This window comes from Phocoena phocoena, chromosome 6 (assembly GCF_963924675.1).
Source record: "Phocoena phocoena chromosome 6, mPhoPho1.1, whole genome shotgun sequence".
Lineage (NCBI taxonomy): Eukaryota > Metazoa > Chordata > Mammalia > Artiodactyla > Phocoenidae > Phocoena > Phocoena phocoena.
Genome location: NC_089224.1, coordinates 40,700,228 through 40,719,910, shown reverse-complemented (window position 1 = coordinate 40,719,910; position 19,683 = coordinate 40,700,228). Strand labels below are relative to the sequence as shown.

Genomic DNA, 19,683 nt, shown 5'->3' with positions numbered 1-19,683 from the left:
ACTGCTGGATTCGATATGCTAATGTTGTACTTACAATTTTTACATCTATATTCACAAGTGAGAAGGCCTATAATCCCCTGAACACTTTTTTGGTACTATTTATGAAATTTGGGATATTAAAGCTATGCAGAAATCATAAAGTAAACTGAAGATCTTTTCATCTTTTTCTTGGGCTTGGACTAATTTAAATAACACAGGTGTAATCTGTTTGAAAATAGTAACAGATGGCATGCATTATTGAATGTTTTGTTAGCTGTAAACACATTAAATACATTACATCATGCAAATAATAATTCAGTTGTGAATTCACCTTGTCTTTTTCAACAGATCTCTATTCACCTTTCTAATTTCTTCTTTGTTAATCTCTTCAAGTTTTCCACTTTTGGGAGAAGTTAATTTGGTTAATTTGTATTTTGATAGAATACCATACATTTGCTCGCTTCAAGTTTGTTTATACAATCAATGCTGCATGTGGATTCTCATTATTCTTTTAAACTCATACATGCCTATGATTCTGTCTCCTCTTTTCTCACTAATCTCAATTTTAATTGCTCTCTACCTATTTCCTTAATCAGACCGAAGAAGAGTTTATCTTATTTTCTTGTCTTTACAAAAATCAAGTTAATAAATTTAAATTATCCTTTTGTTTTCTGTTTCTTAGTTTTAATGTTTACCTTTGTTGTTTCATTTTTCCAACTTTCTTTTGGTTTATTTTGTTATTTTAAAAATTCCTTTAAGATGTGAACTAAGTTCCTGGGCTAGTCATTAAGCTTTTCTCTCTCATATCTAAATCTTCTCTTTAAATTTAGCTTTGAAATACTAACAATCAAACAGAACACATGAATTCCAACTGGATCCTGGATCAGAATCAATCAATTAATTAATTAAAATAAATAAGTAAACTATAAATTTTTTTTAGTAATTGGGGGAATTTTACATGGGCAATATATTAGATGATATTATTTGAATTACTGTTTATTTCTGAAAAGTGATGATGGCATTGTGGCTGTAAAACTCTCCTTATTTTTAGGAAGTGCACACTTAATTGTTTAAGCATGAAATGTTATGACATCTGTAACTTATTTTTTAATAGGTTATGAGCCGAACTGTTTCCCCACAAAGAATTCATATGTGAAACCCTAACCCCAGTGCCTAAGAATGTTGACTGTTTTGGAGATAGGGCCTTTATAAAGCTAATTAACTTAAAATAAGGCCATTATGGTAGGTGCTAATCCAATCTGACTAGTGTCCTTATAAGGGGAGATTAAGACACAGGGAGAGACACCAGGGGGACACACACAGAGAAAGACAACCAAGTGAAAAGGCAGCAAGAGGGTGGCCATCTGCAAGCCAAGGAGAGAGGCCTCAGAGAAAACAACCCTGCCAGTACCCTGATCTGGACTTTCAGCCTCCAGAACTGTGAGAAAATAAATTTCTGTTGTTTAAGCCAGGCAGTCTGTGGTATTCTGCTATGGCAGCTCTAGCAGCCTAATACAAATGGCTCTTGGGGAAAAAGGATAAATATAAGGAGAGAGCAAAAGCAAAAATGGCAAGATGTTAATGTTGCTGAATCTAGGTAGAGGGTATATGGATGTTCATTACATCATTCTTTCAACTTTTATATAAGTTTGAAGTTTTCCAAAATAAAATGTTTGGGGAAAAAAATTTCACTGGGAAATATATACACACACACGTACATGTAAGTTTGTATTTGTTTGTTAAAGCTGCCATAACAAAATACCAAAGGCTGGCTGGCTTAAATGACAAAAATGTGTTTCTCACAGTTCCGCAAGCTAGAAGTCAAAGATCAAGATGTCTGCAGGTTTGGTTTCTTCTGAGGCTTGCAGATGGCTGCCTTCTGGCTGTGTCCTCACATGGCTCTTCTCTGTGTGTGCCCAGCCCTGGAGTCTTTCAGTGTACTCAAATTTTCTTTTCTTATAAGGACACCAATCAGATTGGATTAACTTAATCACCTCTTTTTTTAAAAAAGATTTATTTATTATTATTTATTTAATATATATAAATATATAATAAATTTATTTTTATTATTATTTATATATTAAATATGTATTATTTATTTGTTTTGTTTATTTATTTTATTTTTATTTTTGGCTGCGTCAGGTCTTAGTTGCAGCACTCGGGCTCTTCGTTGCAGTGCGTGGGCTTCTCTCTAGTTGTGTGCAGGTTTTCTCTTCTCTAGCTGTGGTGCACAGGCTCTAGGGCACATGGGCTCTGTAGTCTGAGGCATGCGGGCTCTAGTTGAGGCGTGCAAGCTCAGTAGTTGTGGTGCATGGGCTTAGCTGCCCCATGGCATGTGGAATCCTAGTTCCCTGACCAGGGACTGAACCCACATCCCCTGAATTGTAAGGTGGATTCTTTACCACTGAACCACTAGGGAAGTCCCATTTACCTCTTTAAAGACCTTATCTCCAAATGAGATTACATTCAGAGGTGGTAGGGGTTAGGGATTTTCACATATGAATTTTGAAGGGACATAACTCAGCCCATAACCAGGTGTTTTCTCGTTATCCTTGCCCTTACAGTATTAAGTCTTTAAATCAAAAATTTTAATTCTATCATTTCTTCAATACTTTTCTAGCTATTTGTTTCTCTTTCTATAATTTCTAGTATGTTCAGGATAGGTCTAAAATTGTCTTCCAGGTAGCCATGAGTTAAACATAAGGATTTATACTTTTTGTGTGTGGTTTTTATTATTCTGTATTTATTTATTCAACTTGATTTCTTAGGAAAATGATGTAGCCCCCAGTCATAGCTAACCTCTTTATCAGTTTGTCTACTAAGTTTAGGAATTCAGAATTTATTTTTAGTTCCTAAAACTACATTTGTGGGGACTTTTCTGGTGGCACAGTGGCTAAGAGTCCACCTGACAATGCAGGGGACACAGGTTCGAGCCCCGGTCCGGGAAGATCCCACATGCCGCGGAACAACTAAGCCTGCATGCCACAACTACTGAGCCTGTGCTCTAGAGCCCACTAGCCACAACTACTGAGCCCACGTGACACAACTAATGAGCCTGTGCTCTAGAGCCCAAGCCACAACTACTGAGCCCACGTGCCACAACTAATGAAGCCCGCACACCTGGAGCCCATGCTCTGCAACAAGAGAAGCCACCAGCCCCCACTCGCTGCAACTAGAGAGAGCCTGTGTGCAGCAACAAAGACCCAACGCAGCCAAAGATAAAAAGATAAATAAATAAATTTATTTTAAAAAAAAACTACACTTGTGCTCTAATTGTACTTCTTTGAGAGTTTTCATTATTTTGTTAAAGTTTTCTTTCCTATAGTCTATTAATTCTGTGTTCCACAGAAGCTACCTATTCAACTTATTCAGCTTCATTTTCCTCTCTCAAATTACTGAATTCCTTTCATTGGTCTCTGCCTACTCGTAACTGTTCCCTCAGCATCTGGACAGCTCAGACTACTGTTATTTATTAGAGAGTAAAAAAACAGCAGGTAATAAAAAACATGGAAATTTTCAGCACCAAGGACCAAACATGTTAACTAACTTAGCCCTCTGTTGAAGCACTGGAACGAGGTTTTTATAAGTCTGTCCACCAGGTTCAGTTCTCTTCTAGAGATTAACAGGACTGAATTGTCCCTTTAAGCACAAAGCACATAGCAAATGTCAGGAACATGCACTAAAGCCAGCATCTTCTCACATTAACTCCCTGTCCCACCTTCATTGTTTCACACTGCAGTATATCTCCCCATTCATAACTAAGATTATTAATAATAAAATAGTAAACAATAACAAGTCACATTAGCTCATTTAAGCCCAATAATCCTATTGAAGCAAGGATTACCTACATTTTACAAATGTATAAAGTGATTTTAGGGAAGGTTAAGTGTCTTAAAGCCAGGTCCATTAACATGAATGCTTATATAATCTCTTCAGAACTAACATTCCTCCTACTTCCACGTTCATTTGTGTGACCTCAGGCACACAAATCTTTCTGGGCCTTATCTTTCCATCTGTAAAATGATGATGCTAATACCACCTACCTCACAAGGTTGTTGTACAAACCCAATGAGTGAATGAAGGCATATAAAGTGATTAGAACAGTGTCTGGCATACAACACTTACTGGCTCAGTAAGTGTTAGCTTTAATATTATTATTTATCTGGCATCTTTAGCTTATTTGGCATCTTCTAGCTTAGTATTATTATTTATTTGGCATCTTGTAGCTTTTTTTTTAAAGCCTATATTCTCAAATAACTCAAAAGAATCCCAATGATCTGGCACTTATCAGATCCACAAGTGGCTATATGACAGTTTTGGATAATATTTGTGATTGCTTAACCTGCTCATTGCAGCATTTAAAAGCTAACATGATCTGTCTTACAGTAACACTGTAAAAGTGGGTTCTTTGCAATAGTCACTTTGAATCTAATCACCATTTTTTTCATTAGAAAAGTTCAGAAGTCAAATACTGTATTTTGTTGTAATTTTTTTTTAAGGGAATTAAGTTTCTAATCTGATTGGCTATCCATCAAATGGCTTCTAACAGTAGAAAAGGTAGCATTAATGTTCAAGTGTGAACAATAATGGACTTAAACTTGACACCTCAAAAACTGGGAAAAATAAGCAGAGGCAAACAAAGAGGCAAAACATTTGCCTTAAATAAAGGCAAACAAATGTAATCAAGCAGAAGTTGATGCTCTGTAAGAAACATCAAGAAGCAAGACGGTTAATTTAGATAATTTAAGAAACTAAGGACTTCCCTGGTGACGCAGTGGTTAAGAATCTGCCTGCCAATGCAGGGGACATGGGTTTGATCCCTGATCCAGGAAGATCCCACATGCTGCAGAGCAATTAAGCCCGTCATGCGCCACAACTACTGAGCCTGCGCTCTAGAGCCCGCGAGCCACAACTACTGAGCCCATGTGCCACATCTACTGAAGCCCGTGCGCCTAGAGCCCCTGCTCTACAACAACAGAAGCCACTGCAAAGAGAAGCCCACACACCGCAACAAAGAGTAGCCCCTGCTCACTGCATCTAGAGAAAGCTTGTGCACAGCAACAAAGACCCAACGCAGCCAAAAATAAATGAATAAATAAATAAATAAAAATTAAAAAAAGAAACTAAAAAGTACTAAAAAGTGACAAGCCTTGTAAATGGTTAAACTATCTGAACTAGATTAGCATACTACATAGACAATTTAAAGCTAAGTATTTTGGGGCTTCCCTGGTGGCGCTCGTGGTTGAGAACCTGCCTGCCAATGCAGGGAACACAGGTTCGAGCCCTGGTCTGGGAAGATCCCACATGCCGCGGAGCAACTGGGCCCGTGAGCCACAACTACTGAGCCTGCACGTCTGGAGCCTGTGCTCCGCAACAAGAGAGGCCGAGACAGTGAAAGGCCCATGCACCGCGCACCGCGATAAAGAGTGGACCCCGCTCGCCGCAACTAGAGAAAGCCCTCACACAGAAACGACGACCCAACACTGCCAAAAATAAATAAATAAATTTATAAAAAAAAAAAAAAAAAAACCTAAGTATTTTGACGGAAAATCAATAGCAAGACTTTTTAGAAATGTGTACATTTTCTACTCTGTGGGTAAGTATAAATCATCCTGTGACACTCCTAGGCAAGACGTATGTGATGACCAAAAATCTACTGATTATGAGGTAACCAAGATACAACGATTTCTTCAATGCTTCAGTATAAGTAGATTATTTGATGCCCTCTACAGTTATAACATGAAATTAAATTATCTTTTTTCAGTGATACTTACCCAATAGCATTGTATTAGAAATGAAAATATACTCAAGGTTTCAGGTTAAATCTGTGCTACTTATTTATGCTACTGCCTCTGGTTATCTGTTTTTATTTGTGCTCCTGCCTATAGCCAAAGTCTGCAAACAGAGATACAAGTCAGTCTTTGGCAACTACCAAAAAAAAAATTGTTTTAGTCAAAAATCATCAATAGATGATAAAATCAGTGGGTGAAAGTTTGATGAGCCCATGGCAGAGCAGAATAATCTAGAAAAAGAAATTAGCATGTTGCTTCTTGATTAGTCAGCATCCCAAAACATCAGGTATTTTTCATCATCACAGTAATCAAATTATATGTACCTGTATAAAGTGAACCACCTTACTATCTCAGCTATGAAAAGCAGCTATTATCACCAAACATTAATAGGTATGTAGAAGATATTCAGCGAGATAAAGTCTTCTAAAATACTAACATAATGTTTGGTAGAGTAAGTATAATACTTAATAAATAGTGGGATCACTAGTGATACATATATTCAAATTCCAAATGAGAAATGTGATTCTGCTTGAGGTTGGCATTGTTGCAGTTCTATATCTGAGCAGTAGTTTAAGAAAATCATCTTAATCCTGAAAGCAATTAACTTCATTCTCATATATACCAAAAGGACTAATCATTACAAGTAAAAAGATCAATCCAACATTGTTGAATCACTTTATATAAACATAACACAGAAAAACAATCACATTCTTGAGGTAAGAAATCACCAAAGGGATAACAAAGAAATTCTGAAATAAAAATGAAAGTTTTTAACTTACTGACTAACTAAATCAGATCCCATCTTAGAGCCATCATCTGCCTCTTCTTCCACATCAGAGTCCATACCACTGTCACCTTATGAATGACATAAAAAAAATTGAAGCATGCTCATAAAATGTCAGTGATTTAATCATGATACAGAAAGTGTCATGTATAAAGTGACGATTAAATAACTTGAGAGCTGCTGAAAGATGACATTTTTAATTGCTTATATTTAAAATGCCTTATTAGGTATTTGTCATTGCCTTCCCTTGATCTATTTTATAAATGTACAAAATATATATAAGCAAGAAGGTGTGTACATATAATACTTACAAACTATACACACATGTATACATCTATCACCATTTTAAATTTAAAAAAGATGTTATCTCTGGAAATTGAAATTCTCCATTTTTTTGTTCCTTCTCTTGTAATGCTAATGCTAATATCCTTGTAGAGTCCAAAAAGAAAAGTTTTAAAATCCAAAATTCTACAGGTAATATGTACAAAGAAGAGTCTTAGTTCAGGCAGACAGATAAATGTTAGCAATTCTTCTAACTCTGCATTTGGGTCTTATCAGAGCAGAAATGGTATTCAACAGATAATTAAAAGCAGTAAGAATATAAAGCAGAAAATTTTTAAATATTTTAAGAGAAGGCTTTGCCTTCTCAATAAGTAACTTTTTATAGTATTTTGGATAAACATTTTTTATTTCATTTTTTTATTGTGCACAAACTTAATGCTCTTACCTACACAACTGATTTGGAGAAACCATACATATATCAAAAAGTCCATTCCTGAGATGCTATTCTGATATGTAAACTATATTTCTGTACAAACAGAAGTAAAAATACTCAGTGATTACCCAATAATAAAATTAAAGTAACAGTTAAAAAAAAAAAAGAATGCCTCAGGATTTATGCTAAGTATAGTATTAACCACTAAGTTACCAGAAGGTAGAAATACACATCCTTACCCTCAAGAATCTTCAAGATTTTTTTTTCAGACAGGAGCTCTAACTGTTCCTGGCACAGTTTTTTAATTTCTTCTATTGAACAGTTCTAAAGAAAATGACATTTTAAAAAATGCATTTATATAACAAAGCACCAATATAAACTAGAAAACAGCAACTATTTAAAAAAAAAAAGTCTGCTAAGCAAAATCCTACAGTAAAACAAATTAAAAGCCACATAAATTTTTTTCTGGGATGAAATGTGAAGACCTGCCAGTTAACATGTAAATATTATAATTTATAGAGTTTTGATTTGGATATAAAAAGTCATGTTTATTATGAAAGAACAAACTGAAGAATAAGTAGGTGCCCAGATATTCTTAATAGCAGCCTACTTATGTTAGGTAATACCTCTAAAGGCTTAAATATTCAAGTCCTAGCTCCATACATCTTAAATATATATGATGTTGGGCTTAACTTGTCCATGGCTTTTTTTCCACATCTGTAAAATTAGAATACCATGTATTTCCCTGAATAATTTTCAGAGATAAATATATGAAAACATTTATGAATTTAATGAAATATAGGCTATTACCAACTATCATTGCATACTGTTACACAACAGTACACTACTTCTTAAAGCACCAGAAAGAATCAGTATACCTCTAACTTAGTTACTTAAACTGCCTGTATTTAATAGAATAATTTCCAGAAGGTCAAAAAATTCCTTACCTAAATATAGTAAAGTACCCTATTTCTTCCTGGCAAATTTTTAAATATATAAAGCCATTTACGGTTCTACAAAATCCCTTCTTTATATCTTTTTGAAGTAGCTCATATTAGTTGAAAACATCCGATTATAATTTCCATTAAGTAAAATGACTGCTATAAAAAAAGTGTTTGTACATTCTGTATATGTGGATAGCCTGATAATGTATGTAATGAAGTACCTTTAACACATCAGGAAGCATCTTCTGTAACTTCTTCTCTCCTATGATACAGAAACACTGCTGAAGCATTTCTTTTTTGTCTGATATATAGAAACTAACTGGTTTTAATGCCACAGTCAGGTCTAATCCACCTTCTTCAAGGTCACTGTGCTCTGCCAAGAATAACTCTTTTTCCAGAGTTGGCAAAAGATATTTGGCTTCCTAAAATTAAAAGAGATAAAGAACCATTAAACAACAGAAATATGTCTATAATGTTATACATTTTCATTTAATAAAATCTTCGTTAAACATTTCCAAATTCTTTTTTTGCACAAATTATTTATTTAAAACCATAGGAAAGATTATTTAATTGCTCAGTATTCTTTGAAGTTACTCTCTACTCTGTAATTATCAATAAATTGAGAAAAAGTAAAGAGATAATATCCTAGGACACACAAATGAAAATATACTCAATACTGAATGATTTCCTACAATTTTATACTTGTGGAATACGATATTCCTCCAGTAGACAATTCACCCAAGAATTTTATGTATGCATTGTCATTCTTCTTAATTCATAAAAAGAAATGGGATAGCAGCAAAAAGTTATAAACCACAAGTATTATATAATAAAGTATCATTGCTTACCAAAAGCTATTGTCATTTTTTAAAATAAAGATTTCTTTTTAAAAAATATTTATTTATTTATTTTTGGTGGCATTGGGTCTTAGTTGCAGCACACAGGCTCAGGCTCTCTAGTTGAGGCGCATGGGCTCAGTAGTTACAGCGTGCAGGCTTAGTTGCCCCGTGGCGTGTGGGATCTTGGTTCCCTAACCAGGGATTGAACCCGCGTCCCCTGCATTGGAAAATGGATTCTCAGCCACTGGGCCACCAGGGAAGTCTCTATCATTTTAAAAACTGTTATATATCTAATGATATTCAAAGCAGGCAAGTAATTTAAGACATTTCAATCAATTTTACCTCCTATCTCCCAAATCTATCCAGTCTCTCCAAATCTACTGCCATAATCCTGATCCAAGGTACCATCCTCTTTTTGCCTAGATTACCTCAGTAGCACTTAACTGGACTCCCTACATCTAATCTGAGGTCTTGCCAATCTGTTTTGTATACTGACACCAAAATGGATTTTATAAAATGCTCATATACTCATCCTCCCTATTTCCTGATATAAGCTGTCAATGACTTCCCACTGTTCTTAGGGTAATATAGCCTATTAGGTCCTTCTGCTCATTGTGTTCCAAACACAACGACCTTGTCTGAACTACTCAAACATAAGGTGTTCTCCCTTCATTTCATACAGGCAGGGCTTTTGTACACACTGTTCTTCTGTCTAGGAGAGTCTTTCTTCCCCACTTCCCCATCTCTCTATACTCCCAAGATCAACAAACTCAGGTATCAATTTAAAAGTCATTTCCTCAGGAAAATTCCTAACTATATTATTCAAGTAGGTTTCCTTTTTATACTTTCTAACGCAATTGTTTAAAATGCAGTTTAAAAACAGGCTAATTTTAAAGAACACTATGATAATTACACTAAAAAAAGCAAAGGTTAGCTCTTGTTCTAATGGCTCACAAAGCAATTCAGGTGTTAGCAAGGATGTAAAGGAACTGAACTCCCATACAGTGCTAGTAGGAATATAAAATAGTGCAGCTGGTTTGGAAAATGGTTTGTAGTTCCTTATAAAGTTGCCATATGATGCAGAAATTTCATTCCTGGATATATATCCAAAAGAAATGTAACCATAATGTCCGCACAGAAACTTGTACACAAATGCTCATAGCAGCATTATGCATAATAGCCAAAAGTTGGAAACAATCCAAATGTCTATATCAATTGACAAATTAAAAACTTAAATGTGGTATTAGCCACACAATGAAATATTATTCAGCTACAAAAAGAAATGAAGTACTGATATGTGTTAAAACATGGGCAGACTCTGAAAAACAAATATGCTAGGTGAGAGAAGCCAGACACAAAAGATCACATATGATTCTATTCACATAAAATGCCCAGAACAGGGAAATTTATAAGTCTATAGAGGGGACTTCCCTAGTGGCTCAGTGGTTAAGAACCCACCTGCCAATGCAGGGGACACGGGTTCGAGCCCTGGTCTGGGAAGATGCCACAGAGCAACTAAGCCCGTGTGCCACAACTACTGATCCTGCGCTCTAGAACCGTGTGCCACAACTACTGAAGCCGGCACGCCATACAGCCCGTGCTCCGCAACAAGAGAAGCCACCACAATGAGACGCCCACACATCGCAACAAAGAATAGCCCCGCTTGCCACAACTGGAGAAAGCCCGCGCACAGCAACGAAGACCCAACGCAGCCAAAAGAAAAAAATCTATAGAGATAGAAAGTAGATTAGTGATTGTCTAGGGATAGAATGGGTGTATGGGTGTAGGGCTAGCAGGGATGACAGCTAAAAATTACATATAGGGTTTCTTCTGGGGATGATGAAAATATTTTAAAATTAACTACAGTGATGGTTGCACCACTCTGTGAATATACTCAAAAACCAGTGAACTGTATACTTGAAATTAGTGAATTGTACGGTATGTGAATTATATCTCTATAAAGCTGTTAACAACAATAGGGAATGCAATACACAACAAATATTATGGCACTGTTGGAATTTTGCGATGTTCTCTACATGCCTAATATATAATGACTTTTTTTTTTTTACAACTACAGTTACTTCTCATGAGAAGTACAGTTTAGTTCTGTATGCAAATGCTTATAGAATCCTTATTATTGGTCTCCCCATAATAATAAAGAGTACAAAAGACATGGAAACTATTTAAGATAAGAATGGTGATATCCAAAACTGAATCTAAAAGGGGTGGAAAAATGCATAGATCTATAACTATTGAAGAATTTGGGGAAAAATAGATGGCAGTTAAGAGAAAAAAAAACACCCCTAGAAAAATCCACCAGACCCCGACAGCTGTATGGTTCAACAGTCAAGTTCCGACATATCTTTGAGAAAAAGATATAAACTACTCTGGAACACACCAAAAAAAATGCAAAGCTTTCCCAACTCAATCCATAAGGCTACCATAACCCTGATACCAAAACAAGACAGGTTAACTACAAAAATAAAAACAATAAGCTGATTTAACTTAAGAACATAGGCACAAAAGTAAAAATACTGAATTTCTGCCGAGTACAACAACCAAATCAACAAATCTAATAGTATTTATCCCAAGAATGCTGAGGACAATTCAATATAAGTTAACTTATCAATAAAATTACATAATCAGGTTAAGAATGAAAACTACTGATCACCTCAACAGAATGCCCTAAAGACATCTGATAGAACTCTACAACCCTCAGAAAACCACGAATTAAAGAAAATGTCCTTAACTTGATCAAAGGTATCTTTCAGAACCTATGGCAAATACACTTACTGGTGTAAAATTAGAAATGTTTCCACTACAAAAAATAAATGGGAAAACAATGCCTACTATGAACGCTTGCGTTCAACACTATACTAAAAGCCTTAGATTAAAAAGAAAGAAAAGGACTTCCTTGGTGGCGCAGTGGTTAAGAATCCGCCTGCCAATGCAGGGGACATGGGTTCAAGCCCTGGTCCGGGAAGATTCCACATCCCACATGCCGCAGAGCAACTTAGCCCGTGCGCCACAACTACTGAGCCTGCGCTCTAGAGCCCGTGAGCCACAACTGCTGAAGCCCGTGCACCTAGAGCCCGTGCTCCACAAGAGAAGCCACTGCAAAAAGAGGCCCGCGCACCGCAATGAAGAGCAGCCCCCACTCACTGCAACTAGAGAAAGCCTGTGCGCAGCAACAAAGACCCAACGCAGCCAAAAATAAGTAAATAAAATTTTGAAAAGAACAAAAAATAAGAAATATCAGGGCCGAAAAGGAATAGATATATGTACATGTATAACTGAAGCACTTTGCTGTACACCTGAAACTAACACAACACTGTAAATCAACTATACTCCAATAAAAAATAAAAATTAAAAAAAAATTTAAAAAAATTATCAGGGCTGACAAGAGTTAATAAAGAGGCTGCATATCAAACTATTAATGGGGAAGCATAGAGGCTTCCATGATTTTCCTTTCATTTCTGTGTTGTATACATTTAAAGTATGTATTCATGCATTTGTTTTATAATGTAAGCAAACTTTTTAAAAAAAAACGTTAATATCTTGCTAGGTCGATGGAGCATAAAGAACATGGCTTTTATAATCAGATATTGCATTCGAATGTAGGCGTTATTAACAAACTGTGACTGTGGGTAGACTTCCTTAACCTTTTTGAGCCTCAATTTTCTCATCTTGTAACGTGGAGGAAGAGAGAAATAAAGCGCGGCTCGCAAGGGCACTGAAGGGTAGTTCCTGACCCATACTTTTCAAGGAGACTGAGGAGACCACAGGAGTGGAAGAAGCCAAAATCAGTATGAGTCAGACGATCGGTAAATCGGAAACTTTAAGTTCGAGACGTGCGAGTGTGGGGTTCAAGGGAACTTAGGAACGTGAACTTCAAACACGGGACCCCTTAGGATCGCAGCGCTAACATAAGATACCTCCGGCTCCGCATCCCGCTGCCACATTCCGCTCCTAGCCCACCTTCTTCCGGAAACGCAGCCGCTTCGAGAAGAGGCGAGAAGAGCACGCACGCACCTGCTGCAAGGAGCCGGAGACGCTGGCAGATGAGTCAGTGCTCCTCCGCTTACGGCGCTCATTGCGCTCCACGCTGCCCCCACCCCAGCAGCTGCCGCAGCTCCCACCGCCAGTGACACTTCCACTCAAGCTGGTGTTCCCGCAGCAGGTGACGCTCCCGCAGCCGCTGGCGCTCCCGCAACCGCTGGTGCTTCCACTGCCGCCGCTGGCGACGGCGGGAACCGGGTCCGGCGCCGCGAGCGCCGCCGCCGCCGCCGCCGCCTCTTGACCGCTTCGTTTGCGCCGCTTCTCCCGGGAAGACTTCTTCCCCGTCATGATCCCTCTGCTGCAACCATCCGGCGAAAGCCCGCCGCTTCTGGATCGGCCGAAACCCTGCCGCAGCAGCTAGCAGCGCGCACGGGGCGTCGCAGCTTTGGCGTCACTTCCGGCCGCATCGCTTACGTCAGGAGGCGTTTCTGGAGCCGGGGCCGGGGCCAATAGCGCTGCCTCCGCCAGCCGAGGAGGTAGGCTTGAGTTTGCGGCAGGTGAGCAACGTGGGTGGTTTTTTGTTGTTTGTTTTCATACCCCTACAAAGGGCCGAAGGCGGAGCATTACAACAACTCTTTGCCTTATTGATACTGTTTTTCAATCTTTGTCTATATACAATACACAGTAAGGTAAAGGTATATTGTTTGATTCTCCAGTGTCATTTGTCTTTCAGTTTTTGGTTGACAATGACAACAATAAAGAAAATTTAAGGGAAATCTCATTATCATCATCACGTGGATAGATTTTTTTTTTTAATGTATTATAGGGAGTTGTACAAGAGTAGGTTCTTCTGCTTCTTTGTTTTTCCCCATTAACACTGCTCTCTGGGTATGATGCCTTTTCACTCTAAAGGCCCTTGACCTTGTATTTATTCTTTCTCAATTTATTTAATATTCAAATACTGGCGCTTAGGTTGTTGACAGCTTGGCACATTGTCAGAAAAATGCTGCTATATATAACTTAAGAAAAAATTTACATTATTTTGTACTCAAAAAAAAGAAATTGACCAAAGGATATAAGCATCTTATTTTTCTTCTATTTAATCGAGTTCTTTTGAAAAAGAAGGGCTGAACCAACTTAGAATGTCATGCATACACTGAAATCTTTGTAAGAATTTGTTCTAACACATGATAATAGTAGTTTTAACTTGGATTCTTGACTTACAGTGTTGAATACTTTTCCACTGATTGGAACACTGTTTCCTCATCATCAAGTAGTCCGGTATTGTTTAACCATTTATCTACCAGAATAAGTATAGCGAACTGCTAAATGTAAATTAATTCTTTATGTTGGGGAAAGGGGAGCAGGAAAAAAATACTCTTGGCATATTAGTGTTGCTACCTTTTCTCTCTTCCTTCTTTCCTCATAAACTGCCGTTTCACACTAGTTCATGGTTTTTTGAAGGAGAGGAAAACAAGAAGAGTTTAGGAGTGGAGGTGACCAATAAGGAGATCCCAGACCATTTTTAAAAGGGATTTGAGGCAAGAAATGCAAAAGAAAAGGAGCAGTGTGTGAAGGCAGCAATGGAAAAGAATAGAAGAGAATTTAGGGAGTACTTCCGGAGATTATGTATTTCCTGCATAGAGTGCATGAGGGACAAGAAAAAGACGAGTGAGTTTTTGAAAATAGATTATGGGTCATAGTTTTATGAATGTTAGCTTTTGTGGGCTGCTGTGTGGGATTTTTGGATCTAAACACAAACCAGGTTTTAAAATCAGAGATCAAGAACACATAAAAAAATGTGTCACCTTTTGGCTTCGGTGGTCTCAGCTGAGGCCTTTAGCCGCAGAAGGAAAAAGGTAAGGATAGGGCAACACTAGTTGGGTGGTAGTAATTTTCTAACTTTCATTGAGGTGACAGAAAGCAGTTGAAAAAAGAAACCTCCCTTTGACCACATTCCCTACCTGTCTCAGTCACTCAGCAACTATTTAGTAAGTGCCTAAAACAAACCGGGTTGCAGGGGCAATCCCAGGTCTGGGAAAATAGCTGTCTCCACTCCCCATTCCACCCTTATATTTGCCTTCTAAAGTCAATGCTGAGGCCAAGCCCACTGTGCCCTCAGGAGTTCCATATTGGCCTCATTGAGTCTCATGCCTGAAAGGAATGGGACTATTACAGTATATTCACAGACAGAATAAATACATAAAATCAATAACATGTAATTGTTGTGACCTTGTTATGAACTGAATTATGTTCCTCCAAAATTTATATGTAGAAACCCTAACTAACCCAATATAACTATATTGGGGTAGGGAGTTTAAGGAAGTAATTAAGCTTAAATGAGGTCATGAGGACAGGGAAAAGGCTCTGACTCATGGTGTGAATATGACATCCAGGTTGTCATAGAGTCAGTGAGATGCCATTGTCTATTTAGGTTGAACCATACGAAATTGCCTTTTTTCTAAGTCAAAACTGGTTGAATGGTGACAGTTTCATATGGTTCAACCCAATATTATAGAGCTTAAGAGGCCCAGCACTAAATATTGTTATGAACTTAAAAGCTCTGCAAGCAGATGCAGGACTGCTTTTCTGCCCTGGAACAGATATACGGGAGGATGGACAGAGATTGGGATTTATATGCCATTTTCATAACTACTCTTCAGTGAGTTAACCCAGTGAGCATTAATCACAGTGATTGGCTAGGGACAGGATGTATTAATGCTTGGGTCAATCAGTACTTCTCTGGAATTTTATAAAGAGACATTAGATGAGAATTTTGCTCTTTCATCTTAAATGATGAACTATAAGGAAGTTACCTCATAGCTGCTAGTTGTTGTGTTCCCTGTCCTGGGAAGGATGCTAAGAGAATGAGACCAACAAGAGACACTTGCTGAAACAAGACACAGAAAGTCCTAATGGTGTCATTTTTCATCAGTGAGCCAATAATTCTTTTTTTTTTTAAGCTGATTTGTTACTTTCTGTCACTTGCAGCCTAGAGTCCTAATTAATACAACTTACGACATGTAAGATGTTCCAGGAACAGCATTTTTTTCTGCTGCCCCATAGCTTTCCTAGAAATATACCCTCCGAGACTATTCAAAAACCCCACCTCCATTCACCTTAACTACATCTAAGATTTCACTTCAAGTATCACTTATTAAAAACCCTTCCAAATCACTTGCATTCTGAACCCTGCTAAGATTAGCCGCTTTTTCCTTTGTAACCTACTGTTCTCCCTACAGAGCAACCAAAACTCTCTACTGCAGGCACTTGCTAATATCTTCTTCAAAATACTGTTAGTTCTCATGAACAGAGGCCGTGTATTACATATCTTTGTAGTCTCAACATATAATACAGTATCTGGCACATGCTAGAAACTCAATGCTTGTTAAACTCTGTACTGAGAAGTTGCAGATCCACACGGAGCTTCTTTCGATGTTGTCACTGTGGTAAATGGCATTAATGGCTCCCGGTCTTCACCTCTCTGTATTCGTGCCCTTTGCCATGTAATTTGATAATGTCCTTCTTCCACTGACTAGAGACATAATTCCTGCAAAGTGGAGTCAACCATATGACTTAATGAAGCCAAGGGGATATTAGCAGATATGCAGCAAGCAGTCTCAATAAAAGCTTGTGCAGTTAAGATGGTCCACTCTTGTGCTTCCACCATCACCATAAAAATTATATACTCAGACTAGCCCATTGGTCCCAGGAGAAAGAGGAGACAGATAGGGCTCAGCTGCCCCAGCTAAGCTATCCAGTCAAGTCCAGAGTAGAGCAGAGTCACAAATGAGCCTAGCCAGGATCAGCCAAACCCCAAACGTGTTAACTCCTGAGCTAAATAAATGCTATCGTTTTTGTTATTGTTTTCTGTGCAGTATTACTGTGGCTATAGTTAACTTAAATGCATACTTTCTAGACTCCCCCTGCCCCCTCTTTCCTTGTATTTCTCTGCTAGTTATGAGAAGGACCTTCAATGCTGTTTGATATCAAATGAGTCACTGTTCAATGCTACAGCTGTAGGATGGGTAGATGTGATTCTTATATTCTAACAGAAATGCCTTTATATTTCATGGTGAGGTTCTGTGGCATTATAAAGAAGTGTAAGGATATTTGTGTTTAGAGTTCCAACCAACTGCTTTTATTAAAAAAGCATCAGAACACCACCCCCCCCTACCACCTACATGGGCACTTTTTCCCCCTGTAGCAATAAAATCTAGTATTTTTCTTTTCCTTTTAAATATTCTTTGTACACAGCAGTCACTTTCATCGTTAAAGAAGATGTTAGACTTGGTTATCTTTGAAAGTAATGCTTGGTAAACACACATGTGGCAGATATTTTGCTAGCCTTTTTTTTTTTTTGGCTGCGTTGGGTCTTCATTGCTATGCGCGGGCTTTCTCTAGATGCGGCGAGCGGGGGCTGCTCTTCCTTGCGGTGCGCGGGCTTCTCGTTGTGGCTTCTCTTGTTGCAGAGCACCGGCTCTAGGCGCACAGGCTTCAGTAGTTGGGCTCAAAGGCTCTAGAGCGCAGGCTCAGTAGTTGTGACGCACGGGCTTAGTTGCTCCGCGGCATGTGGGATCTTCGCGGACCAGGGCTCGAACCTGTGTCCCCTGCATTGGCAGGTGGATTCTTAACCACTGCACCACCAGGGAAGCCCGTATTTTGCTAGGCTTTTACACAAATATCTTATTCTTCTATTTTATGAAATCTCAATGTAGAGATATGTAAACTGGGACTGAGGTTAAGCAACTTGCCTTAACTCATTAGTAAGTGGTGGAAATATCACTGAACTATATATGGCTTTTTAACTCCAAAGCCAGTACTCTTTTGCTATATTACACTGCATCTCTGGTTGCTCTTACTATTGAACTTTTAAATGATGTAGACGTAAGCAAACATTTCTTGAATTTATTAGTTCCTTTGAGGACACAAGAATGAAAGAAATGTGGTTTGAGGACTTGTTTCAGGCCACTTTTTTCTGCTCTATGTATCAACCTTACATGCCACTACCAACCATCATAGTTGCTATTATGATAAAGTGAAGTGGCTACTATAAATCAAGATTTTTCTCCATATGGATGTCCAGTTTTGCCAACATAATTTTTTAAATATAATTTTGTTTTGTTACTACTGACTTGTCAAAAAAATTTACTTGACCTCTTTCAGTTTCTTCACCTGTAAAAGTAAGATTACTAGCAGTACTTGCCCCATGGAAATAATGGTAAACACAGGAAATAGCATAATGTACTTACTTAATGCATGCTATTTAGTTTACTTAAATTCATCTGTTCTTTGCAATGCTGCTCAACTGGTTGGTTTTAAATACAGTTGCAAACCATTGAGTAAACATTGCTATATCATATGCCTTAAATGTAGAGTGATGGTATCTCTATCACATCATATCTAATGAAAATATCATTGCCACTTGGACATTATACTTTTGTGATTATAAAGTGTCCAGGAAACCCAGGGTCAAGTTTTAAGTCCCAGGAATTCATCTTAGGCCTAGCATCAATATCAGCTTACCTACTTTACAGAAGTATGTTGGTCAACTTTCTCCTCTAAAACTTCCATTACCCACCTTATTCTGAAGGCTGTTTTCCTCCATGACAGGCACGAGTGGTTTACTTTTGCCCTCAAAGTCAAGATCCTGCCTTTCTTAGTATCCCTGGAAAACAAGCATCCTAATTTCAAATATTAAACAAATAAAACCTGATAACCACTTTAGGAAGCAGACAGGTGGAAAAATATTTAAGAACAAGAAAACTTCAAAAACATGTTCCCCCCCCCAAAAAAATGTTCCTCCATCTTTGTTGAGATGGTAACTAGAATGCCAATGACACCATTTTTATTCTCCTAACCTCCTTTAGTTAAGGGAAGGAAAACATCATTAATGAAGCTCAGATATGATGCAATCAAGTAAAAAAAAAAAAAATCAAACAAAAAACAAGTACTAATCACCTGTGAATATTCTGGCCACAATAGCCTCTCAATCTAATCAAGCCTTTGGATTTAGCTTTCTGTTTATAGGAAATAGGTGTGGCAGGCAAATTCTAAGCAGGCCACCAAAGATCCCTCTCCCTGGTATTCATAACCTTGTGTAATCCACTTTTCTTGAGTAATTTACTTCCAAGCAATAGAGTATCTTGATGTTGATGGGATGTCATGTTTGTGATTAAATTATAAAGATTCTTGTTGGTCCTGCTAGCAGACTCTCTCTTCCTGGCTTTGATGAAGCAACTGGCCATGTCAGGGAGGCCCACCAGGCAAAACTGATGGCAGCCTCGGCCAACAGCCAGCTAGGAACTGAGGTCCTTAACTCAGCAATCAAAAAGAACTGAACACTAACTACGTAAGTGAGCTTAAAAAAAATGCATCCTTCCCCAGTCCAGCCTTCAGATGAGACCCCAGCCTTGGTGGGCACCCGGATTGCAGCCTCATGTGAAACAAAGAAGCAGAGGAACCAGCTAAGTTGTGGCAGGATTCCTCACTCACAGAAAATTTGAGATAATAAATGTGTGTTATTTTAAGTCCCTAAGTATTGAGGTAATTTATTAAGCAACAGTAGATAATACAGTAGGGTTATAAGAATGTTTTTTACAAATACAAAACGGGAGTAGTTAACATTCTG

At 37.9% G+C, this 19,683-nt stretch overlaps 1 protein-coding gene across 1 annotated transcript in view; it reads right to left on the bottom strand.

Annotated features, from left to right (window-relative positions):
- CAAP1 (caspase activity and apoptosis inhibitor 1) overlaps nt 1–13,453 on the bottom strand; it is a 50,187-nt gene extending 36,734 nt beyond the window's left edge. Inside the window, exons 1-4 of the mRNA XM_065879481.1 lie at nt 13,086–13,453; nt 8,436–8,636; nt 7,510–7,594; nt 6,551–6,626 (exon numbers count right to left, since the gene is read on the bottom strand). Of these exons, the coding sequence (XP_065735553.1) occupies nt 6,551–6,626; nt 7,510–7,594; nt 8,436–8,636; nt 13,086–13,400 (677 nt within the window). The 5' untranslated portion in view covers nt 13,401–13,453. The remainder of the gene's footprint in view (nt 1–6,550; nt 6,627–7,509; nt 7,595–8,435; nt 8,637–13,085) is intronic.
- Between the last annotated feature and the right edge of the window lie 6,230 nt (nt 13,454–19,683).